Source organism: Perkinsus marinus (assembly GCF_000006405.1).
Source record: "Perkinsus marinus ATCC 50983 genomic scaffold scf_1104296958712, whole genome shotgun sequence".
In the NCBI taxonomy this organism is placed as follows: domain Eukaryota; phylum Perkinsozoa; order Perkinsida; family Perkinsidae; genus Perkinsus; species Perkinsus marinus.
In genome coordinates, this window is record NW_003206658.1 from 382,006 (window position 1) to 408,195 (window position 26,190).

Genomic DNA, 26,190 nt, shown 5'->3' on the forward strand with positions numbered 1-26,190 from the left:
GACATGAAGGAACGGAAGCTAAGCCACTTCAATAGGAGGGGGGAAGAGGAAGCTGAAAAGCTATGGAAAGAGAAATGTAGTATTTTGAATCGATTATGGAAATTTTTTTACAATTTTTTTTAATGTTTGGTTTTTTTACGGAAAAAATGCGGAATTTTGCGAAAATTTTTGAAAAAAATGAACTTCTACTAGGATCTGCCAGTGACAACATTGTGGTGAACCTTGTCAGGCTCGGCAGAGGCGTCGAGAGAAGCTGCTAGACGTTACTTGAAGTCTTCAGTTCGTGTTGGGGGTATGCACAGTGGAAAAGTTGATTATGAAGACAACGAAAGAGTAATAATAATACTATAATGGACTTTCACCTGTTTTATGTGAATTGGCGTAATACTCTGTGAAAAAATCCGGTAGTCGCGGAATATGTTTTTTACTAGTGTTTTTCATATCACTAGGGTGAAACTCCAATTTTGTCACTTTTGTTGGAAATATTTCGGTGATTTCCATTATTATCATCATACCATCTTTCTTTCACATCATGGCAACATGCTCAGGTATTCTCTCCAGTGAATGTCCCGTCTACGGTGTTAGCCTCTAGACGCGCCGTCCTCGACAGTGTTAGACCTAAGATACTCGATCACTCGCCGAAGTCGTGGAATATCAGTAAGATTGTTGATATTCTTTATAACGTGATGAAGCGGCTGAGCTCCGTTGGTGTATATCTATTCATTAGAGTGAAAATAATGAGCTTAAAATGTCTAACGCTGTGGACATTGGCAGTGTGGGAGAATATGAATACGCTCAACCACATGTGTTGGTGACAATATGAAAATTCTGAGGGAATTCTCGTTGCTTTCTGAGTTTTTCTACTCCAATCCGTGTGTAAATTGTATAGTTAGTGAGGAAACTCCCCCACACACCGTAGCATAGCGTAATGAAGCGGTTAGTCTACATCTGATGATCGGACTGAAAATGATAAAATAAGACTGAAATTGACCACGCTGTGGAGATAAGATTTTCGAAATTGATCTTTTTGTTTGAAATTATAAATCACGAAGTTTTAGGAATCAGGATTGTTACTTATTAGTTTTCAGAGTTTTATGGTTGTACTTTCTCCGTTTCTTTGGAATAATTTCGTGGCGCGTGACGGTGTTGAAATGGGGAGTGAATTTGCAGTTTGCTTGGCATTAGGTGTGAAGACGGATGAGAAGCCTGTTAGGAAAGATTTGAGAAAGCAGTTGTTGATGGTTCGAGCGGGGCTCATGGACCAACCAGTGGTAGGTAATGGACCTCATCTGAATCTTACCGCGGGGGCAGGATTTGTATCTTTTTGGTCCAGGATCGATTTGTGTTAATATGTCCGGTTTTTCCCGCAAAAAAATTGCGAGAATTATTTTTTCCCTTTGTAGTGGAAAACGAATTCGAACGACAAGGAGATTTCAGTCGCCGATTTCCCCTCAACTTTTTCACGAAAAGAGCGGAATATAATTCGACACGTCGGTATGGTCACTGGAAAGGGACCAGTGGGGAGTCTCACGAAGCGATGGTTCAACTTGGTGGATGAGAAAGGTAGGGGAGGGGAATAATGAGAAAAAATTTCGACATTTTTTTTGAGGAAAAATTTTTTCGGCCGCTTTTTTGAATAGTGTGGGAGAATATGCACATGGTCAACCGCATATTGGAATTTCGAGGAAAATTTTGGAAAATTTTCCTGATTATTCTTGCACGTTTTTACCCGGATTCGTATGTAGACTTTCATAGCTAGTGAGGGCGATGTTGGGTCTCGGGTGAACACCGATGTGCAAGGCATCTGCCCTTTTTGCTTCATAGAGTGGACATGATGAAAGTAGACATGTGAAAGGCTGAAGCTGATCACTCGATAGTTAATGTGCATCGATGCAAGTCTGACTAGGCCGTGCTGTCGTAGTGGGCGTTGGACTTTCAAAGTGTTCAAATTTTTTCAAGAAATGCCACCGTGAATCGCAAAGGGTGAATCCAGTTTGGTATGTAAATGTGGGTTTTATATTCCGGGAGTGATGATAGTGAAAACTAGTCTCGAAAGGTTACTTTTATCACATCACATTTTCATAACAATGTTTATAATATTCATGCGATATAGTTTCAGATCGATTCTCATTTTGCATATCAAATTGACAAGCACTGTATACTGCTATATTTGATGCATGGTGACCATCTATAGAGACTAGAAGTGTGAATAGATTCTTTTCACGATTTGATACTGACGAGTGGGGGCGCGAAATCGAATACTAGGCATAATTCGTGACGAAGGGGCGAAGCTCGTATCTTTTGATTGAGCTGTTGGGAAATGATGATCGTTGTGGAGATGTGATGAGCAAAATTGATTTTCAATTGCGCTGGTCGTGGTCATTTGAAAGTCATAGATCTCGGATCGCTCATCAAACTCTACCCTGGAATTAGTATCCTCTTGCTGCGCTCGCTCCGGTATCTGGTTTTAGTGGTGGAATTTTCCATTTTGCATTTATGGCAGTGACGTGTTATGTTGTGGTAATATAGGGTTGTACCACTTAATGTCGGTGGAGTTCAGCAAGGAGTGGTATGAGTGTCGGTCTCCTCAGGTGCCAGTCGCCACAGTGCGAACCCTGAGAATGACTTCATCGGATCGTGGGATATCTCCTCTAGCACGTGTCAGCCTGCTGACGTTGATGCTCGATTGAAGGCGTTTGTGAAGGCTGAGAAGAGGAGGATTAGAATGAATGGTGATGTCGATGTTCATGTTAATAGTGAAACGTATAGGAGGTAGTAGTGGGTGGAAATCTTGAAATCTTGCGCTCTCTTGCTATTTCTCAACGGTGAGTGATATGTGGGGGCAGTGTTGGAATATATGTTCGCTTTCCTCAGCTGAGCTCAGAAGTGAGGTTCCTCACTAGTTTTTATACGAATTCGGGTAGAAGTGCCCAGACACGAACAGGATTTTTCCCGGAATTTCCTCGAAATTTTCGTATTGTTACCAACACATATCAACACAAGTTGACCATGTTCATATTTTTCACACACGAACTGTGTAAGGGTTCTCATTTTTAACATTTTTTGCAATCGATTTTGGAGTAAGTGTGTTGAGAGTTGAATCTTGGGTATCTTGCTCTCACTTGCATTTCCTCAACGCTGTTCAGTCCTGAAGAACAAGTGGTGGAGTTGCAGGAATTGGTTAGGGAGAAAAAACGGCAGTATGCTGATCTTAGGGGGGAGTTCATAAGAGAGCTCAGGAGGGAGGTGGGATATGATGTAATTTTTCGCGCGCCACGAAATTATTGATCAGTTCCCTCATGCGTCGTTGATGAGGCTGGAGGCGATGGCGAGGCGGCTATTGGATGAGAAACTGCTGTCTGATGAGAAGGTGGGTTTGTGATGTAAAAAGCGCGCGCCATTCTGATCGATTTGGGTTTTCGTGAAGGAGATCGACTGTAGGGCTCACAGTTTTGTCCATGTTCAGAATCGGCGATATCCGATCGCACGCGAGAGCTTCCGCCCGAATCTCTCATTGACAACGCAGGATAGGAGGTAGGTCAGCATTTGTGATGGGGAAATTTTGCGGAAATTTTCCGAGAATTTTCGGGAAAATTTCAATCGAGGTATCGCGAGCATCACCATCCGGGAACGTTTGGTATGATGGAGATGGAGGGAAGGGAGGCGTGGTCGTGTTGTTTGAATTACGACCAGGCGAGTCGAGGATGCGAGTGAGTGACTTCTGGTGAATTTCGTGGCGCGTGACGGAGTTCTGTGGTAGGTATAGGGTTGTTAACCCAGATGCTTGGTGTTTGTTGGGATTTTGAGGAAATGTAAGTATAGTAAGATTGGCAAGATTCGGTCATGTAACACTAGTGGTGTGAGTGAATGAGAAATGTTGAGTTTTAGTGCCTTCATGGAAATGGTTGTTTTTGAGTTTCCTTTTCGCGATGTCTTCGACTGCGAATACGGGGGGAGATGCGGGCGATCTCGCGTATTATCAAGAGCAGCTGTCGCAGGTGAAGAGTCTGCTGGATCAGGACCCTGAAAATGCCGAGATTAAAGAGGTGAGTAGGTTAGGGTTCAGGGTTAGTGTGGGGGAGGTAGGGCGTTCTATTCTTGGTGATCGTTTTTGTGGTTTATCTACTTTTTGGGGGAAAGAATGTCGTATTTGAGAGCTGCGGAAGATTGGCGCGACGACGATTGGGAATTGAAGTTTACGACTGCATCATTTTGAATTTCGATAAATTCGTCTATGATGGTTTTTCAAATTGGCTAGTTGGCGATCGAGGAGCTTACATGGCTCGTTTGTCAGATATATGAACAGCTTAAGGACACAGTGAACATTTTGGAGGAGAGTGAGAAGCAGAAAGAAAGTAAAATCGGCTATGCTTGGGATGTGGCTCGTTATGGGCCTGTTTTGTATCTTTCTGGCGGGGTGAGGAAGATACCCCGAATGGTGAAGGTTTGATGGCGTGGGGTTACTAGGGGAGTTCGACAGTGTTGAGGCGGTGTTGACCACTCTGAAATTCTTTAGGGGTGAAATATTTCTCATGGATGATTACCGAGTGTGACTAGAAGTCAAAGGCTATGTCGTCATCATCAATTCTGCGCGTCGTGTCGATTTCCGTACATGGCAAAAAATAAAGTGAAAATTATCGTGAAATTTTTCAAATTTTTCGCATTTTTATGCTTGGACTCATTGACCATCTTTCCTTAGCCGTGTTGGCGATGGGTGCTGAGATTGAGAAGGAGAGGTTGGCTGCAGCCGCGGCCTTGGAGGCTGAGAAGAACAAGGCGGCGGCTGAGGGCCCCCCGGCAGTGGGGACTGTGGGGCAAGCTGCGGCGAGGAGCCATCTAGTGGGGCGCACCTGTGAGGTCTTTTATGAGAACAAATGGTGATATGGGGGGAATCTTAGGTTGATGGTGAAAAGATACGGAATAGGTCATCAGCCTGTGATATGAAGTGTTATTGAATTTGGGCTCTTCGTAGGAGACGTTATTGGGAGAAATAGTCCGGATTCGGAGATTTTTACAACGTTTATGGTTGTCGGATGTATCGCAACGTTGAAGGGAAGCTTCTCCGTGATGGGGGGGAGTATCGTTCACTAATTGTAGAAGTTTACAGAGATTCTCAAAAATTTCATATCTTCACCAACACATGAATAGTTGACCATGTGCATATTCCCCCACACTGTGAGCGACAATACTTCTGAGTGTTGACGCAAGGACGTTATGAAGATGCATATAATAGCGGGGAGCGAAGGAGCGATGTTTATCAGCGTTATTATCATTCATGGAAATTTTTGTGCTCGAAATTTCAGGTTCAACGCTGAGATAACTGGTGTTCGAATTGACGAGTTGGGCACTGAACGGTAGGCTGGAGGGGATGGGCGGAGCGTGCTGTTAGTCTGTGGGATAATGTTGGAGGAATATATGTTCGCTTCCCTCAGCTGAGCTCAGGAAATTCCGAAGCTGATTATAGAAGTTTGGGGTAGCAGCGTATAGTGACCAACATTACTTTCCCAAAATTCCTTTGGAGTTTTCATATTGTTACCAACACACGTGTAGTTGACCATGTGCATATTTTTTCATGCTGCCCTGGGAAATGGCTGATGATGATTTGCTGTCGTCATCAGAAGCGACGTGAGCAACTAGGGAACCTAATCCGTATCATGCAAGGGTGAACCTAAGATACCCGCGAGTGATCAGGTGCGCGGTCCGGTTCATTGGCTTTGATCAACGTCGAGAATACAAAGTTCAAGATGTGGCTCTGCTGAAGCCCCCACGACCGCAGGAGGCCCCTGTGGGGTCTGTCATACAAGCGATATGGGCTCAGGATGGCCTTTGGTGAGATAATCGATCATCGGGGCGAGCGCTAAGTGTACTACGTGTATGGGTGAGGTACCAGTGTACGGTTTTGGAGCATACAGTGAAGGGATATAAGGTTTTGTTCGAGGACGATCCTGGACAGTCTCCTGAGGAGGTCAATATTGATCAAATTCGGTGAGGAGAGGTTGCGGGTTCGATCCGAGGGGAGGGCATTTTGCTGGTAATTTTTAGGCTCATCGCGAGAGAGGCCCAGGCCAAGAAGGCTGCTGTTGGAGAGAAGGAGTGAGTGGGGTTGTTGTGATGGGACGATCCCTGCAAGGTGCATTTTAATGTAGGTATATTACTCCGGCTGGTTATCGCATTCCTGAGAAGTATAAGGTGGATCCTAAGGTCGACTCTGAGGCATCGATTGGTGAGGAAAGGAATCTTCCAGCGTATCTTCTCACGTTAAAATCTTCCGAGTGCGCTATTGAGTGTGGGAAGATTTGTGTCAGATGCAAAACGAAGGAAGATCCATCAGTTGAAGACTCAACAGAGGGAAGAGATGAAGGACAAGGAATCGAAGTGAGAATCTTTGTTGGCGTCAAAATTTTCGCGGTGCGTATTGTTTTCAACATATATGTATTAATGTAGTCTCACCCGTGATATGGAAAACACTGTTGAAAAATATGTATTTAACGACTACTGCATATCACCGCGAATATCGTGTTTTTCACCGAGTTTTACGCCACTTCGCGTAAAACGGGCGAAACTCCAATATTATGTGACATATTATTTTTTATATCATATATGAACATGTGTAATAAACGTATGAAATTTATGCTTTTCTTGTATGGATTTGAACGGTTTTATGAGAAGCAGTTGACAGAAATTACGAGGGAATTTCAGTGAGTGTAGTTTGTGCTACCAAGTATGATACCAAATTTGGTAGATTTTTTGTGAGGAGTTTTAACCGAGTATTAGTTTTACGCCGATATGAGTTGTAGTTTGTATAATCGTTGAAAAAAGTTAGAATCGCATATCGTGAACTCTGGGTCTGTCGGAATTGACTGTTCCCCTGTATTGTTCCCACTGCTGACTTGAACTTGTTGGGTATTCTATAGACATCTCCTGGGTTTCAACAGCGATCCCAGGATTGCGTTTCACATGTCGAATCCAATTCTAAGTTCAGGAGAGGTTTACCCTATGTTCATTGAATCAATTGTGGGTGAATTCAGAATCGATTCTAGCATCGTATTAAACGTGTAATAAGCAATTCTGGAAACGATTATGAGTTCAAAATCGGTTTATTGAACGACCCCTTAATGAACGTTATGGTGGGCGAGCGAGATTTTCGTTTTGTATTCAGGCAGTCGCAGATGTCGTGGCAGAAGTTTGCGAAGAAGCAGTCACATCGGGCGCATAAGCACAATTATATACAGACTTCTAACGTTCGTAAACCACTGGGAAAGTGATGAGAAAGTATCATACGGTATCTTGGGTTACTCTGTGTTGGATTATCCAACTTGGATACGAAGTAGGTTCGAAAATGTGTCATGGTGCGATGGGGGGATTAGTCGTGGGGAAAGTAGGCCGTGAGATCCGATCCTTTTGTATGGGGCTAATCGTGTCTTGATGATGCGACTTATAGGTTTCGTTTCGTGGGAAAATATGCACATGGTCGGCGATAATATGAAAAGCGTGAGGAAATTTTGGAGAATTCTCATGGGTTTCTGTGCACTTCTACCTCAAGTCGTGTGCAAACTCCTATAATTAGTGAGGAAACTCCTGAGATCAGTTGAGGAAAGCGGGCGTATATTCCTCCAACACTGGAAGGGGGAGTGCGCATCCGAAAGATTTGCGGGGTCTAGAACATATTCTGAGCCGTTTCATCCTCCCAGAATTTATAATAGGGAGGAACTAAGTTCAGAAACTTCGCTGTGTTGTATCCCGATGGTGGATATTAAATGGCGGGCGGAAGCCGTTTCGGGCTAGATTTGAATCTTTCGAGGTGGAAGGTAAGATATTTTACTATGCCGTGATATTCTACTAGTAGGAGCTGTTTGTTGTGGGTGGGATTTTTTTCCGAAGTTTCAAGTTTGGCTTTTCGCGTCGATTTCATCATCCAGCCGTGATTGTCTATCATCATGATGCAGAGACATATGTGGAGTTTTGAGGGGAGATACGCCCCGCCCCCTAGAGTAGGTCACCAAGGTCGAATCTGAAGAGGATCTTATGTATGTGTGTTAGGTTGTGAGCTCACAGAGTGTGCCATTTCGTGGTACGTTGTTGAAGCGCACAGCGAAGAATATCTTTCGGAGTATCTTGATGTCAGGTACGGAGACGGAGAGTAGTTCGACACCTTCGCAAGGTGACAGAATTCGAGCTGAGGTTGCGGGCAACCGGAGTGAGTTAAAGTTCTTTTTGCAAGAATTTTGATGGATCATCGTATAGGCAACTTTGATGTCGATTTGATGCCTATTGAGGATCTCGCGGCGTGTGCGAGCATCGAGACATTGCAGAAGTGGAATTCCGTTATTAATTATGAGCTTTCGGCCCGGGCAGAAGCTCTCGCTAAGGAGCGCCAAGAGACTGAAGAGTGCATCAAGGCGACGCAGGAGATGACTGACGAGGGAAAGGAGGCGACAGTAGGGGAGGACGACGAAGGAGGAGGGGGAGGAGCACCATGTGCAGGAGTGCAACTGCAGAAATGGGACTTCTCGCTTCAGTACCTATAAGGACAGGAAAAGTATGATGGGAGCAACGATGGTGTAGATACTGTCTACTGGGTGCTAGTGGTGTCGGCAAGACAGCTCTGTTCGAGAGGATGGTGGAAGACTCTTTCCATAGTGATTATCGTCCAACGACGGCCATTAGTAGCGGGAAAGTCCTGCTTGATGTACGAGATATCTTTTTTAGTGCGTGTAGTTGTGTGAAACGGTGGCGATTTTAGGGCGAGCGAAATTTGAGTATTCTGTCGGTAGGCTCATCGATTCCTCATTATAGTATCGAAATTTGGCGAGATGGTATGGTATGACCGTCGGCTTAACCAGAATCATTAGGATGGTCGGTGACAGTAATTGTGAGATTTCATCAGAAAATCGATAGTGATCTTGCAATCTTGTTCACTCTTGGATTTCCTCAATGGCGGTGTCTTAACCAGATACAACAGTCGAGACTCCAGCTGTGCATCTTTGATACCTACTATTCCCAGTTCGCATATACCTACGCTAATGTGTCTGCAGTGGTTCTACTCGTGTATGACGTCACTGATCGCAGAGTAAGGGGTCTGCGCTTGTATTAGGTCGAGAGTTGAGGTTGCCGTTCGATAGCTGCAGGCGAGATTAATGATGGCAATAGCTTGATTTGTTTCTGATTGTTATAGCCTTCTGCACGCAACGCCGCTTTGACCGAGTGCAATGCTCCTCTTTGGGAACGGAATTTTCATCGTCGCGGTTCATGAGTTTCATGTCTTGCTGATCCTGGTTGCAAATGTCGATAAGTGGAATTTTTTCGTCCTTTGTAGCTAATGAATATGTGACTCCTTCTAGTGCGAGCAAAAGCGATAGTTTTCGTTTAGCGTCTTCTTGTGGAAGCACTTTCTTTTTCATAGAATTGTGAAGGAGTTCGGACGCGTGGAAGTCAAGGGGAATTTAGGCTGCACTCAACCTAAGCTACAGGCTTGTATGGATCTGTTCACCTCAGTCGTTCGAGAGTCTGCTCGAGTTTATTGATCGTGCAAAGTCGCAAACATCCCAGTCTGACGAGGCCACGAGGACTTGGCGAAACTCTGCGACTTCCATTGTACTTGTCGCTAACAAATGCGATATGAATCCAGAGACGTGGCAAGTTAGCTCAGAGGAAGGCCGCAAATTTGGTATGGCCAATAGGTTTTTGTATGTCGAGGTAAAAATCGATCGATTGGGCGAGCGCGTGAGTCGTTATGAAACTATCTCCGCAGGTATCGGCGAAAACGGGAAGCGGCGTGGAGGATATGTTCATCAACTGCAGCCGACAAGTGATGCTCATAATGCAAATGGGAGGTCAGCATTCCTGGGCCGAGAGATGAGTTCTGAGATTTGCCTCGTATTCGCCACTGTGAGACCAAAGCCTATTCACTTGATTCGGTGTATCATTGGATCTATGTGAATCCTCGGAATAGGTCTCCAACGATCTTTCTATCACTTTTTCAGGTCAATTCCTGAGTAACATGTCGGCAAGTATTGTCGGTGTCAAGGCTGCTAGTTCGCACAGTAATGACTCGAACGACATAATGCTAGTGTCTTCGCGAGGAGCGAACCTCCTCAGGGATCCAGTACGGGCTCTTGAGTATCTTACTAGTAGTCGTTTTTTATCAACAGGTTCTTAATAAAGGAACCCAGTTCAGTGAAATTGAGCGTGATGAGCTGTCACTGCGTGGTCTGATTCCGGTTCGTCAGTGCACCATCGAGATGCAGATGTCACGGAATATGGAGCGATTACGCATGAGGGACACCGACCTTTCTCGGTTTCTGGATCTACAAGGTGGGCGCTATCCTGACGATTTCCACTTCTCTCAATCCAGTGGTATTATCATCGGCTCGTTTTGGCTTCTGCTGCTGATCAAAGCTATCATACCTGTAGACGTGATTTCTGTTTGAGTAGATAGAATTGCACTCAAAAGTGAATCTCAAAGTTATTGTGAAGTAAAACTTTCCGCTTTCCGTTGTTTATTCAATTTCGGCGATCTCCTTTCTCAGCTATATTCGACCGCAACGAGACCCTGTACTACCGGCTGTTGGTCGATAATTTGGAGGAGCTCCATCGGATTGTTTTTATTCCCACTGTTGGTGATGTGTAAGTCGGTTTCGGTTTTTCCCCTTGCACGAGTTCAAGATTCGACTCGGACACCCAGCGCGGGGCATTTTGAGGAATCACCACCCTTGCTTTCGGCTTGCTCGGATCGTCTCGAAGTCACAGTCTGTGAGTCACAGACGCAAATTCATTTTCAGAGTTTTACTGAGTTCACCATGAACTTCATAGTATGAAGTCTATCGAAAAGGTTGTTAGTATTTTTCGGCCTGGAAATACCGGAGCGATTCCACTGTATGTGACCCTTCAGTGCCAAACAACGTTCGTTTCCCAGTCGGGCTGGGAAACAAGGCCTGGTTGACAAGCCTGAGAGATTGAGTGGCTCTTTATCTCGGGAACATCCTGTAGGCCGGAACGATTGAGCCTGGCTCACCTGCACAACGCTATCGCAACCAATTGGCCAACTATTAGGTGGATGAACTTACCGTTATTCTGGAAAATGGCCGATAAAGCGTAAACATGTCGAGAAGAAGATGAGCCCTTGAGACTCTACGATACAATCTGTATCCTGCGTACCACGGAGCGCGGACGGTCCATATTCGCTTCAGCAGAAGATTTCTGATCTTTATGTTTGCTTCACGTTACTATGAACATTATGTTACACTCCGTTATAGAATGATGACAAACTACGTCAAGGCCTGTCAAATGGCTATGGATTGCACATTCAACCTCGTGTAGCTGGGCTGTGCCATCATAACTATTTTGGCGTTCACCACTGGCGGATCGACGAAGCCAGTGATACTTGGTCTCGTGTGTTTGGAGAGCGGCAGTTATTGCAAATTGCGTAGCCGTTCATCATCATTAAGCTGATTTGGTTCGAATTTCGGTCAACAATGGCTTTAAGTAGTCGTCACAAACCTGATAGGGAATAATCCCTAGGCCTCAGATTAAGCATATCTGAGTCGGCTATTCTATGGACGAGTACTCGTGAATTATGATACGGATCTGATGAGGTGCCTTGGCGGTACACCCAGGGTCAGCACATGCAAGATCAACGCGATGAATACGGAGTGCCTCGATCATTGCGTGGAATTGAGACCGCTGTACATGTGTGTTGGATCATCCAGCTTGGATGCCACGGTCACTTTTCTCACTCAGTGTGGCTCACTGAAGAACCTTCTTGTGTTATAGGATTCCTTCTGTGAGCGCATTGAACGCTTAGGTCGTCTCTCTCGAGGAGCACAGAGACACTCGCTGAGAGAGCTCATATATGGTTCTCGTGAAATTGTTTTTTACAAAGCTCGTTGAGGGATTCACATCGAACCGTTCGACAGTTCCTCAATAATGATGGAGTGTCAAGACGTTGTATTCGTTTACAGAAAGTCCGTAATTGTGTACACATTCGTTCGGTTGTTCTATCATCTACTCTTGTCCAGGTGCAAACAGTTCGGTAGTGTCTGGCGTTTCCCTAGAGGCCTGTATTTCACTTACAGCGATAAGGGCCATTTTCAGGAAGTTGTTTATAACTGTCCCAACGAGGACGTCGACCTTGTGGTGGGAAGCTTTCGTTACACGCGTATCTTTGAATCTCGTATTTGACCAGGTCGTCACCGATGGTAGTCGTATTTTGAGTCTTGGCGACCTCGGCGCTAACGGCATGGGTGTTTCTGTCGGGAAAATATCGCTGTACGTTGCGTGCGCCGGCCTGAACCCCGGTCGAGTCCTGCCGTGCATCCTCGATATTGGTACTGACAACGAGGATCTCCTCAATGATCCGCGGTACATTGGAGAACATACTAGGAGATTGAAGGGCAACGATTACTTTGCTATGGTCGACGAGTTTGTGTCCGCGGTGCTCACACGGTGGCCAAACGCGGTTATTCAATGGGAAGATTTCAGCTACCCTAATGCCTTCATGATACTGGATAATTATAGCAACTCAATACGTAAGATGCCGGGATCGAACCGGGGTCGATGGGATGATAGAGGACACCTTGTACCGTACGAGCTGCTCATCAGGCACATTCAACGATGATGTCCAAGGAACGGCTGGTGTGGTGCTCGCAGCTATCTTAGCGGGTCTGAAGGTGAGCATGATATGAAGGTCTCGCTCTTCACTAATGGTATTTGCTTTCTGCTTGGTGAATTTCACCGCAGCAACATGAGATTACCTCAGACACGAGCATATCTCCAGTCCAAGAAGAGCAATGCAAATCAGCCTAGGCTCACGAAGAAGCGTTACTCACTGGACGGTCAGCGCTTCGTGAGTTTTCTTCACTCCGTTGGTGTGGGTAAGTGCGATCCTCGCAGGTCTTTGCTGGTGCTGGTGGCGCAGCTGTTGGTATCGTACGGCTGATCTGCGAGGCATTGGTACAGGAAGGCGTACCATTTGAGGAAGCGAGTGGGACGATTGCGAATTTTGTGGCGCAGTGACGTTATTCCCTCTACAGAGTCTCGAATTTGGCTGATAGACTCCAAGGGTCTGGTCAGTACGGATCGCCAGACGAGTATGAAATTGCGAAGGGCAGAGCAAAGTGAGTCTGGAAGCGAGTTGCCCTTCGCTCCGCTGAGATATTTCTTCGAATTTAGATACCGTGTGAACTATGTGCAGCCACCAATGAAATGTGGCAAGAACGATCTCCTCTCGGTGTGAAGGAGGTCAAACTACAGTGTTGATCGGGTAGGAATATCCTCATGTTGAGCGAGAAAGATACAAAATAGGCTAGGATTGAGCACTTTCTTTCAGGGTATCAGCCCAGAGCGGATTGTTTTCCTCTGAAGTTCTTCAAGCGATGAATGCCAACTGCGAGTACCCCATCGTGTTCAGTCTGTCCAACCCGACCAATTGCTGTGAGTGCACTGCTGAGGAGGCCTATAGGGCCACTGACGGCAAGTGCTTGTTCGCCTCTGGAAGCCCCATGCCGGCCTATCGTAATCATCACACGCTGGTGTCATTGTTGTTGTTGTGACTCAACACCCTCAGACGTGCCCACGCAGAACTCCTACAAGCTGAGCTCGCGTGTGTTCCCCGAAACTGATGAGCATTTCATTCCGGCGCAAGCTAGCAACATGTACGATAATCCATTTAACTACTCATACTTGGATGATGTTCGGTTTTGGATTGATGAATACCTGCGAGTCAGGTACGTGTTCCCTGGCATCGGCTTGGCAGCGTCAACAGGGAATCTCGCTACTATACCGAACCAGCTCTTTTACATCGCTGCAAGTGAGTGGAAGACCTCTCATGATTCGCCTTCAAATGAGCTGTGGGTATTTTTCTCTTCGTTACTACTGCGAAGTGATAACTGGTTTCAACATGAGGAGCTTGATCTTCGTACTGTCCTTTGATAAGCATACCATTATTCGGCTATCAAAGGCAACTTGGGAAGGAAACGCCGATGGTGTTTTGCCATGACTTTTGGTCTCATCTCAGGAACGATCGCGTCGATGGTCACAGTGGAGGAGATGAAGACGAGGACGCTTCTGCCGCCTATGTCAAAGCTGAGGGAGACTGCCTGTAAAGTGGCCGCCCAATGCATCATATACGGGTCCAAGAAGTAGCGAGCTTCAAAATGTCGCGCGCCACGAAATTGTAGTTCACTGTTACTCGCTCTTCAGGGGGTTGACGAGAATCCAAACGCCTTTGGATGCTGAAGTGTTTGTCAAGTCCAAGATGTGGTATCCCGAGTGAGTTATTCCCTTGGCTTTAGCGTTCTAGGCTGCATCCTGTCAGATACAAGCATTATCTTCCGACAGCACCAGTGCATGCTCATCATGAGGTGGATAATCAAAAGGTCCCGGGATCGATCCGATGTTCCGTGTTTCTCCAGATATTACCATCTAGTGGGACTGCCTTCACCGACTCCTCCAATTTAGCGCACCGAGCATCTTCTCATCGCCAGAGGATCCATAGGATGCCTCAGAAGGCTGCCGAGGCGACCATTCCTGCCTGGGAGAGTACCGCGCAAACAGCCAGAATGTCATTGATGCAGTCCAGCGAGTCGTCGTTAGAATGTGAGGGAAAGGGCTTATGTTTCCTCCTGGAATTCCATGCCGACCTCAGGTGACCGGGAATCTATACTGTCTGATAGCGATGATGCCAGCTATTGAAGCGCTCTGGTTGACCACCCAGCTTCACACTGACTTCGGGTAGATCCGTCGGCTTTCTTTCCAATCGTTGGAGTTCATATTTGTTGATTTTCTAAGTCTAACATTTCGTTACTATGCTATCACAACTTCACCAAGCTGGAAGGCCTTTGTTGTTAATTCACGGCGAATTGATAGTGTAGTCGTTAGAATGTCCGATTGTAGTGGTATAGGGTGTAAGTTCGAGTATTTCATCCGACACTTTTATCATACTCATGAGTCGACTCCCCTCTTCATTGTCTTCCCTTTCTATTCTAGAGCATGAGCTCGAGGAGGAACTCAAAAACCTGACCGTACCTCTATCAAAGCAGATGGCGCAGTCAAAGATACCCCAACCTCGCGCTAGGATCCCGACTTTGCGCACGCGGAAAGATATTCCACCTGTCGGTCTGTCATCAGAAAAGCCTCGCGATGACGATCAGTTTTTGAGCGCCCTAGGGCGATACGCTGAAAAGGGGAAGATCCCCATAAAGCTCCGACAAGACGGTCGCTTCCAGCGAGTATATGAAAGACTTGTCGCAAGTGCCAAATCAGTTATCAACTACGAGCACCCACGTCGAGATCATACGCTCTCCTCTGATCGCCTTATCGAGGCCTTGAATAAAATGGATTTAGCTCATCTGAGAGTTCCTCCCGCTGTTTCGAAGGGCCGACCGTTGTTCTTTTGTGAGTCTCCAACCTCGAGTTTGGCCTCGCTTAGCAAACTCGATAAAACTGTTGAAGTCGTGATAGAGGGTGTTGACGTTAATTTGAAAGGGGTCACCAGTCTTGCATTGCTAGTGACTCGCGATGGTGAGGACTATCGTGAGGCAGCTACACTCCCTTCAAGATTGTCACAGCGGGTCGTACCAGGCGACACCACGAAGACGTATCGTATGACCTGTGATGAAGCTGAGTGGTATCGTATTGTTATACTAGATCGCGGAGCTTTAGTGGCAATGAGTGGAGCTCTCAGCGGAGATAGACGCGTCAAATTCACAGACAATTCGGAGAATACAGTGGGGTACGCAACAGTTAGAGTATTGAAAGGGCGAACGAGTTATTGGCTATCTGTAACAGTGCTAGCGATGAGTCTTCATAGGAAGAATTTCGCTCCGCTGGGAGATTTGTGGCCGCTCCTTTGCGTGAACGGTGAAGATCCTGTGGATGTCATGAAGAGTGGAACGAGTGGTCGTCGTGTTTCGATGTCTCGGGTAGCCAACTCTGCCGAGTTACGGTCAAAAGCAGTGGAAATAGAGTCCCGAGATCCCTTCACGAGTTTTGCAATTTTCGCGATCACTAATGATGAAGAAGTTATTGGAGGGACCGAGGAACTGCTCATCGACGATGATGATTACAATTGTGATGAAAGAACAGTCGAGGTTTATTTATTCGATAATGCATGCGAGGGAAGGATCGGACTCGCGTCGCTACGTGTCAAGATCGAGAAGCGGCTGAATGGTCCATAAGTGAGGCACATCGTTTCCACTGGTATTCTCATTGAGAACGTACTTGTGTTCGAGTTATAGCGACCAAGCCTTGGGAAACTAACCTGCTGCGGAGGCGTTACTGATACGACACAGCTCAATACTGATAACATCGGGCAATTCTTTCCCAATCGTAACAGGTGGGGTTGCAATTGTTTCTAGACCATCAGCAAACGTCGCTACATGTGAGGGTGTGTGCTCGAAATTTTAGCAAATTATCCCGCTAATCCGGATAGCTCACAGAAGCAACAAAACAGTTGATGTCATGGCCGCGAGACACACGTCGAGGTATCTTATCCAGACATACATTACCTTCGCGGTCACTATGAGGGATGCCCCCAGGAGGGATCTTCCCAATAGTTACATAGAAACTCAGTGCGTAGAACATCTCAAGCCACTTCGAACACAAAATCACATCCATCCTCAGAAACGCGACTCCCAACACATGTCTGTCAACTTACACTGTCGTTACCATAGCGGATTGCCATTACAACAGCGAAGGGCACACGATAGTGACATCCCACTCTCTTCTCGAGCTTTCTAATCATAGAGCATGAACTTAGCCTCGTCATACAAGACCAAGACCAATGCACCACCAAGCCCTCGGAGTATAGTAGAGAACGAGCCTCTGAAGAAACCCTTGAAACCTTCATTTCGGAAGATATGCTTCCAGCACTGCCAAGATGTACTCAACTGCTCCGATTGAAACCCCGTCTGCCGTGCGTTGGCCATCATTTTCCTCCTCACCGTGTCGAAGGGATATGATACCACCCCTGCTGCTGTCGTTGAGACCTGGGCCATGACCCATCGCCAGAACACGCTTTCTGTTCGTTCATCGTCCATAAACCGGCCCTTCATGGTATCGTACAATCCGAAATACAACGCTCTGTAAATCGCAATACCTTGGATGGAGTTTCCAAAGCCACTATAGAGGGAACCGAGACCGCCTCTCTTGATCGTTTGGTTCACACATGATAGACGATTTTTGTACATCCTATCGCGTCCCCTGCTGAGGTCACTACTATACTTAGTATTAATGACATCAGCAGGGTACATAATCACCAGTGATGCTGTGCCCGCCAACGCCCCCGCCAAAAAGCAACTCTGACTGTGAAGCCACAAATTTTTCTTCCGATCGTATTGAGGTAGCACCGACTTGAACGCCTCGCGAAACGAAAAGTTGAATGCCTGGCTGGGAGCATAGCGCGTTACGTTTTTCAAATTGCCTTTCCATAACGCAGTGAAACCCTCTTCTTTACATACTCTAGAAAAGCAGTCCCAAATGCCCGTGTATCGATTCATTTTTCCCGACTTGATCTCAACTAGATGATCTTGATTTGCGAGAAGCCATCTGATCCGTTCGGTAGGGGCAATAATTGTTCTCGAAAACCCCGCAACGCCCATCGCCACCGCCCAGGAGGTACAGAACGGGTACTTTTCAGGAAGAGTCGGCTCCTCGTGGTAGGGGTGGTAGGACATTAATACGTGATTCCGATGCTACTAGGATGATTTCGTGGCGCTGGAAGTTATGTTTATAATGGAGTTTCACCCTAGTGATATGAAAAACTATATTTCACGACTACTGCATATCACCGCGAATATCGCGTTTTTCACCAAGTTTTACACCACTTCACGTAGAACGGATGAAACTCTAATAAATAACACAAGCATTGTCCAGTACTATCATCTGTGTGCGTTATTCTTTCGCTTACCGTTAGACACAACGAAAGATATGAATAGCGCAAAAAACAAATCTCTCTATTTTTATATGCTATTAATATTTACATTTACATCCATATTATATAGGCATTAATGATGAACCACAATAGTATAATGTACTATTGCTGGAGGACATTTTCTACCCTACTCTTTCGACCCTGAGGGTAATTCTCAGCAACACAGTAAAATGTGCCCAAAGAAACATACTAATTCGTAGCATGGTGTAATCGATCAGACTGCTGTCCTCCTATACAATACTGAGAGACCGCCATCCCTATACTCCTCACGAGTCAACCATACTCGCTTGAATGAGCTCAGACTTGATACCACACTTCCGCCAACCCACGCTGAGAGCTTCCCTGAACCTCGACTACGTCACGCGCCACGAAATTACCCCCAATGCGACTCACGCTCTGGAGGGGCGCAGATTTTAATTCTTGCATCCTTCGGAACCAACTTGCGCATTTCCGACAAAAGCCTCTCGCCGAACCTTCAGCACAATCACGTACAGTACGCGACATGTAAAACGCGTAATTCTTATCATACCGGTTTTTCCCGAACCACATCTACTTTTGAGCTAATTTCTCCACCGAGCATTTCAGATATACATAACCTTTGCAAAAAGTGTTTCAGAATCTCGTGAGAGTGAAACTCAATTTTGAGTGAGAATTCCGGAATCAAATCTTGCACAAGTACGGTTAACATCATCAATAATCAGTAGGTCAAAATTGACCAGTGGAGCCTGGAGAAAAATATGACGGTTTTAGACACTCACGGTGTGGGGCTACAATTTTTTGAGAGAAGTGCAGCCCGCGAGGTTTCGAAACAGCCTCTATACCGAAATCTAAGTATCAAACCCCTTTCCTGACTCACCCTGGGAATAACGTACTGCCACCAGCGAGAACCTACAACACGGAAAATTCAAATCTTGCGAAACGCTCTAGAATTTCGGTAACTTCACATTATCTATTTTCATATCGGGACACGCGTTAAAGAACTCGTCGATCTTCACCAGACTGCCTTACTCGATCACATCCCACTTAAAGGCAATGTTGGAGGAATATATGTTCCCTTTCCTCAGCTGAGCTCTGGTAAGAGTGTACAGAAACCACCAAAAATTTTGTCAAATTTCCTCATAATTTTCTTATTATCACCAACACACACACTTGACCATGTGCATATTCCGACTCCTACTTCAAAACTCTTACCACATTTTGCAGCAGCGTTCGCCTTAGATCCATATCGCTCTTCTGTATGGCCTCATCCAGTAGCAGATGCACACCCTGGTCCGCCGAGGCCGCCATTGCTGAGGACATATCTACCCTATATACCACAGAAAAGGAGGAGGGGACACCCACTGGGATTGAATATTATCTCCGGGGCTTGGAAACGCTCAAGGCCGATGTTGATTATAGAACCATCTGGGAGTTCATACTGAACATGAGAAGATTTGGCACTCATACGCGACCAAAACATTTTTCATTTTTTCGGTCACCAAATTGAACAATATAGTTTCGCCCGTTTCACGTAATACTCTGTGAAAAACGCGATATTCGTGGTGATATGTAGTAGTCGTGGAATATATTTTTCACTAGTGTTTCTCATATCACTAGGGTGGAACTCCATTGTGTTCAAAAGTGCGCAAAAATATTCTTTTCGAAAATCCAGTCCGTGGCACATTTAAAGAGTAAAACCATTTTCAGGGAATTCCAATCATTCGCAGTGGTTTTGATTGCCACGTAAATTTGGATCTCCACATTACACGTAGTGTATATTCTGCGAAAACCGTTTCAACAACCTCACACATTTCTCTGGTATAAACAAAAGAATAAGATCAATTCTCGCTGTAACAACTGAGCAGTCGAGCCCACCGTGTGATCCAATGTTTGCTTAGTGCCAGCCCTCCTGGGGTCCCTGTCGAACTCCCACTCAGTGCCACCGCGCCATGCCCTTTGCACGGCTGGATGCAGGGATACGGCACAACAATCTTCCTTCATAGTGCGGACTATCTAAGGTTGCTATCATCAAGATTCAGAATAGGCCCAAAAATGACCCACCTCTCGATCCGCCGTAGATAGCAAATGCACTCCACACTGCCTTTTGAGCGACAACTGCAGCCACTCAGTAACGCTCCTGACCATGCAAGGCTACACAGATGAGGACAGAGGCTCGAGCACCTCCCAGCTGATTCACCACGAGTGGCCGCATGCCCTACTGCATACCCCTCATAGACAGGCATAACCTAAATCGGTGAATGTATGTAGATGATATTCAGAACGTGATGGGAAGACCTGTGCTACGCCGTCACCGATGTCCAGCACCACTCCAGTAGTCCGACCAGATGCATACAGAGAAAGAACAGGAGAGCAGGCGATGTGGATGGCTGGTACCTGCACACTGCTGCTAACCGAAAAGTCGTGGGTTCGAATCGGAGGGGAATCATCCAGCAAACTCGACCCATTTTGAATTTTCCACCTATGGCTAGGAACACATTCTTCAATCAGTTTCCCATGTAAATGTCATCACATTAGAAACATTCTCACGTTGTTATCAAACCCTGGGGACGTTATTTCGCAAAGCCAGATGGGTCCCCGGCAAGTTACCTTAAAGACTTCGAAGAGACATTCTGCCAGCTTCTCACGGTGAATCATGGGATTCAACGGCGGCTCGCTTATCAGTACCTACCACGCCAGCAGCAATTCTTTTGTAGCTGTAATAGTTGCATAAACCAAAGCTCTACCGGATGCTCCTGAGACCTGCACTTTAGCCCTTCACTGAACACATGTCGCCATATGTGTTCCATGCCCTCCCAATCAGTAACACTGCCATGCGTAATAGGATACTGTATATCCAACAACCCTCGGGAACTGGTCTCGAGTCGACTTCCTACTACTGCCACCACCTGCTCGGGTACGTCAACTATGCAAGATTATAAGGCTCACCTTATTCCCAACAGAACCGCCAATTTTGCTGCCCTTAGTCGGCTTGGTCACTTCCGATGGCCCCTCAACACCCTCCATCACTTTACGGTACTTAGGGTAGCCCACAGCTGAGAGTATTTGGACCTAATCCGTGCATGTCACTGGGGGCACGAAATGAATCTTTGCCACCTGGGGTGAATTCTCCCCCGAAAATCCAGCCTTAATACACCCGCTGCCATTGTCGATCACTACTGGCTGATTGCCAAGCATCACAAGAATAATCCAATGCACTACGCGCGCGCCCGATTGATCGATTGTTGACAACTCAATACCGGCCGGCTCGAAACACTTAGAAACGTATTGATAGAGTCACATATTCTACAAAATGGTTTTCCAGAAAAATAAGAAAATTATTCGAAATGCGATCGTTCACCAAAGGGCACTGTGCGCTCGGAAGATTTTCCACTCGGTGGTTTGCGTATCTTGATCGATCAAAGGGCTCTGTGGATCCATCTTGGGAAGGATGTAGCGGAAGTAAACCGGTACCATCAAGCCGAAATTCATGGCACTTGTGAGTATCCGAAGACCCCTGAAAATGGTAAAAACACCTTTCCGGCTCTGCAAGCCGAACGAACGTGAATACAGTCCGCCTTCAACACTTTATGTCAAGTGTAAACTTTTGATGCCAAATCGCATGCATCTGTACTTGGTTTAGTCAACTCCATGGTACGAGCATTTTCACTTCTCACGGAAGTCCATAGCAAATCGTAGCATGCACCACGTTGAATGCATCAAATGTCCACAAGGAAGCACCTACCACTTGTTGGTGTTCCAATTCTCATCCTCACAAAGGCGAACGATTCTTCACAATTTTGTACGACGCGATAAAAGGCTTGTATAAATCATCGAAGTGGTCAAGAGGCGCTATCAGCATTTGTAGTTGGCAAACCAAGCACTCACCATCTATCTGTGTCCATCACAGCATTCTGAGCTTCTGTGAATACAAGCTTCCAAGAGTACCCAATGAGTAGGGATGTAGCCCATACAAATCCTTCGATAATCATAGGTGCTACATGGAACCTACATTCACTCACTCCTACTACTACCACTAACCTGAATAGTGCGTGCAAACGTAAAAAATAAGCGTTTTTCCCGAGGTTAGAAACCATCGCATTTGCATATCAAGTTGGTATCAAACACCGTAGTCCTACTTAATGATTCCGAGACTTCCCCTCTGCTCGCCACGAGAATATAAACAACTTGACACCCCCAGTAGATTCACGAATTTCATCACGACCACATAAACTACGCACCTGAGCTCAGCTTCTGATAGCACCCACAAAGCCACTATCGATGCTATAGAGTATACAATCGAATTCGTCAAGGCCCACACAGACTCCGACGTGCCTGGGTCGTAAAGCTGAGCCAACAACCAATAACTCGCCAGGAGCAGCGACCAAGCCAAACACAAGTGAATAAATCTGAATACATTGAAGTGATCGATAACAACACCATCGATGCGATAGATATTCCTAATGTTCGTATTTTTTGGTATACTACAGAGTGCCCCAAATACAATGCGCTATTGCCTGTAACATGCAGAATTTCCCACTGAGAGATAGCTCATTAGGAAGATTTTGGCGAGCACTTTTCAATGGTATCTTTGAATTCCAAACATGCTTGGTGCCATATCGCGTTCATTTACCATGAAAAGTTCGGCCTCAACTTTTTCGCACGGATTTTGAGCGATTTTGGGTAACCTAATTATGCATAGCACGGTAGGGCCAAAGCATTTTTGGAATTACCATTGCAAAGTGCTCGCCAAGATCTCTCTAATCAGCCATCCCTCACTGGGAAACAGTCTCGAGGCAATAACACATAGTATTCGCGACATCTGTATTTTCTCCTAGGTTCTACTTCACTACGTATAGTTCCTCTTCCCCAAAGTTGTCATTATAAGTATTCAACAAACTACTAGCACCCGTGTAAAGGCGAAGTACCGATCAGTCGTTATCATAGGAAGCATCGACAAAGACCGATTATTGAGATCACAAGGATGGAGGTGATGCCGGGCCCGAAGGGAAAGAAAGCATCGGCGTCATTAGGCGCAGAATTCACCCCTATTCCATAGTATCACTGAATACTCCTATCACTAGTAGTAACCACCGCTGACTCCCTATTGCTCGGTAGTCCCCAAAGAAATGTGACGACTCATCACTAGGTCTTCGTGACGAAGGGGCGGAGTTCACTTAGTCCACGTCTATTGATTATATCAATGAATTTGACCTAGGTCCCCGGTTAAGCTAGAATAATTCTGCACGCACGTACGCACAATGCGAAAGTGCCTGCTGTTGTGGTATATGCTCCGCTCGCTCCGCAACATTTCTGCAGTGGAGTTGATCTATTCATCACTGATGAGTGGATCAACTCCACTGCAGGTCTAGACCATGCAGTATCTAGCAAGGTTGCCCTTGAACGGAAAGTTTGGAATCACTTCATAGTGACCATAATAAGAGCAGTGGCTGCTGGTCACCCCTTCAATGGCAACTTCTCCCCTATGGTCTTCCTATCACTCTAGGAGCAACCATCACTCCTTCAGAGCTTTCATAAGTTCATCATAATAACGACAATTGGAACTCCTATTATGAATTTCCCACAATACATATTTCAAAACTCTATTACTTGTGCACTGCATCGAAACAAATTTCCCCGGGCCAAGTGCCCCGTGTCAAGAAGTGCTTCGCAGATTGGTTCGCAGCAATCACATTGACGACCAACACTGACGCTGCTGAGCAACTCACCTGCAGTGAAACCGTCACGCGCCACGAAATTATCATGCCCTGTTACTCACCACCAGCCACATATAAAGCTCAGCAACCACTTTCTCGCGCGGAGGCTTTAGTGTAACACCGGGGTATTCACCGTAGATGAGAAACGTACATGCCTGTATCGTTATGAAGGCCATCGTACCTCAGCGTTGGAGGAATATACAGTGCGTGTCAATTTGATACGCGAATGTGCGTTATTTCGAACGAGGTTAATGAGAATCAATGCGAAACTATATCGCATATCTAATGTAACGATGGTTATGAACATGTGTTGTGATGAAAGTACCCGTTTGGGACTGTGATAGCGACAACTTGTTCACTAAAATTTATCCTCTAAAATAACACACACTTGCATATCAAACTAACACGTACTGTATCTTTGCTTTCCTCAGCTGAGCTCAAGAGTTCCCTCACTAACTATCAAAGTTTCTACACGAAATGTACAAAAACAAAAAGAAACTCCGAAAAATTTCCCACATGTGAGCGACCATGTGCATATTTCCCCCTACACTGTTGTCCCTACTTGCAATGACATGTCCAACAAACCTCAACAAGCACAGCTTGGTGCTGGAGGGCGGCTGTGACATACGACGTCGATAGCGAAGGGCATAAGTAGGCTTAGGCTCCCTCCCCTCTGCCATGGGGATATCTAACATACAATAGTACGACTCAAGGAGGCCTCGTTCTGCTCTGATTTGGTGATGGAGTGGTATTGTATTTCGTTATATAGAAAAAACCTTGCAAAGATCAAGTTCCTTTTTGAGACCATCAATTTCGTCGGGACGCATCCGAGATGGGAGGATCCTATTCGCATTGAGAGCTTTCAGAGGAAGCTCAAAAGCAGGCATAAATGCTGCTGGTATTCTCTACTCGCTTCAACTGTTTCTCGACAATCACTCACGAACTTTTACAGTGCGTGTAAATTTGGTATGCAAATGTGCGGTATTTCTCGAGGTTAATGAGAATCGATCAGAAGCTTTATCGCATATCTAATGTAACGATGGTTATGAGCATGTGTTGTGATGAAAGCACCCGTTTGGGACTCTGATAGCGACAAGTTGTTCACTATAATTTGTCCCCTAAAATAACACGCATTTGCATATCAAATTGATACGTACTGTATATCACTCTTAATACTTATTCAATTGAAAGTATTCTAGTCTTGCGGAGTGTGTCAGGATTTGTTCTTATGAACTTTCATAGCGGCTATCATCATGCCGTGCCTCAGATACTATTTACATGTGTTATTATATTGGAGTTTCACCCGTTTTACGTGAAGTGGCATCGTAATACTCCGCGAAAAACGCTATATTCGCGGTGATATGCAGCAGTCGTGAAATATGTTTTTCATATCACTAGGGTCAAGAAACTCCATTATCTTATATTGGAGTTTCACCCGTGATATGAAAAACGTACTTCAAACTTCACTTCGCGAAAAGGCGCGTTAGCAGTGAATAACGCGTAAAACACGTGGTATGTGTTTCACACGATACGGGAGGACTTGTCCGGTGTAATTCGCCAAGTGTTTTTCACTTCACATCGCGTTCTTCACATGGAGTACTACGCCATTTGACGTAAAACAAGTGAAGCTCCATTCTTGTATATCCATAACTACATATTTGTATATATTTCATATTTATATTTATAAACATTGGAGATATCAACAACTTCATCCCAAGATCAAATACATGATGAGCCCCCCCCCCAATTCTCTTACCAGGTGTCGAAGCCTGTGACCCCTCAACTGCTCGCTGCCTTCTTCGTCTCCGTGAGTGCTTCATAGCTAAGCATAGGGTGATCAACAGTTCCAACAGGAAGTATCTAAAACATAATGAAGTCCATTCGACTGATACAAACACGAGTAAGGACATTAATTTCGCGCTTGGGTTTACATCAGTGCATATTTTAGTGACGCGGTCTGTAAAAGCACTTAATTTTCATAATTAAAGAGATTAATTCCACCGCTAGAGCATCAGTGTTGGAGAAATATATGTTCGCTTCCCTCAGCTGAGCTCAGGAGGTTGCTCACTAATTATAGAGATTAGGAATCGGAGTGTACGGAGGAGTTTCACCCTAGTGATATGAAAAACATATTTCACGATTACTGCATATCACCGCAAATTTCGCAAAGTTTTTCACCGAGTTTTACGCCATTCCCCGTAAAACGGGTGAAACTCCAGAGTTCAATAACAATTTCTCCACAATTTTCATATTCTCACCAACACCACATGTAGTGCATATTTTTCCCCCACACTGAATATCAGAGAAATGGCGTAAAACGTCACTAAAACGTGTATTTTTTCCAATACCAACCACACTGATATGATTGGAGTTTCAGTCGTTTTTACGTGAAGTGGCGTCGTAAAACTCGGTGAAAAACGCGACATTCGCGGTGATATGCAGTAGTCGTGAAGTATGTTTTTCATATCACTAGAGTCAAGAAACTCCATTATTACATTACAATGTAGCCCACCAGCAGGACGATAAGCACCACGAACACATAGAGTACAGCCATACCATCACTCTGGT

The 26,190-nt window shown here is 45.5% G+C and overlaps 3 protein-coding genes across 3 annotated transcripts; 2 read left to right on the top strand and 1 right to left on the bottom strand.

Moving 5' to 3' along the window:
* Positions 1-3: 3 nt before the first annotated feature.
* Positions 4-3,348, top strand: Pmar_PMAR011585 (hypothetical protein; the record flags this gene model as incomplete). Its single annotated transcript, XM_002773695.1, has 7 exons — positions 4-76; positions 230-333; positions 549-657; positions 1,186-1,271; positions 1,404-1,563; positions 2,592-2,732; positions 3,293-3,348. 7 exons carry the CDS (start codon positions 4-6, stop codon positions 3,346-3,348), a joined length of 729 nt encoding a protein of 242 aa, XP_002773741.1.
* A 581-nt stretch (positions 3,349-3,929) lies between these two features.
* Pmar_PMAR011586 (conserved hypothetical protein) lies at positions 3,930-14,801 on the top strand (the record flags this gene model as incomplete). The annotated part of the gene is made up of 33 exons (XM_002773696.1): positions 3,930-4,046; positions 4,295-4,355; positions 4,700-4,877; positions 5,304-5,354; positions 5,692-5,829; positions 5,884-5,985; positions 6,043-6,093; positions 6,147-6,223; positions 6,306-6,375; positions 7,160-7,245; positions 8,126-8,197; positions 8,245-8,518; positions 8,566-8,689; positions 8,954-9,070; positions 9,496-9,696; positions 9,752-9,833; positions 9,984-10,105; positions 10,152-10,314; positions 10,530-10,626; positions 12,018-12,135; positions 12,185-12,527; positions 12,601-12,668; positions 12,758-12,844; positions 12,892-12,982; positions 13,032-13,115; positions 13,315-13,512; positions 13,565-13,652; positions 13,725-13,807; positions 14,015-14,138; positions 14,200-14,268; positions 14,315-14,360; positions 14,412-14,595; positions 14,645-14,801. 33 exons carry the CDS (start codon positions 3,930-3,932, stop codon positions 14,689-14,691), a joined length of 3,813 nt encoding a protein of 1,270 aa, XP_002773742.1. The 3' UTR covers positions 14,692-14,801.
* Positions 14,802-16,733: 1,932 nt separating this feature from the next.
* Positions 16,734-24,302, bottom strand: Pmar_PMAR011587 (Actin-6, putative; the record flags this gene model as incomplete). Its single annotated transcript, XM_002773697.1, has 17 exons — positions 16,734-17,079; positions 18,307-18,402; positions 18,786-18,817; positions 19,121-19,218; positions 19,271-19,368; positions 19,842-19,921; positions 19,970-20,045; positions 20,090-20,154; positions 20,204-20,302; positions 20,516-20,593; positions 20,653-20,814; positions 20,855-20,977; positions 22,237-22,314; positions 22,539-22,593; positions 23,516-23,634; positions 23,804-23,904; positions 24,185-24,302. The coding sequence occupies 17 exons, from the start codon at positions 24,300-24,302 to the stop codon at positions 16,734-16,736; spliced, it is 1,824 nt and encodes a 607-aa protein (XP_002773743.1).
* Between the last annotated feature and the right edge of the window lie 1,888 nt (positions 24,303-26,190).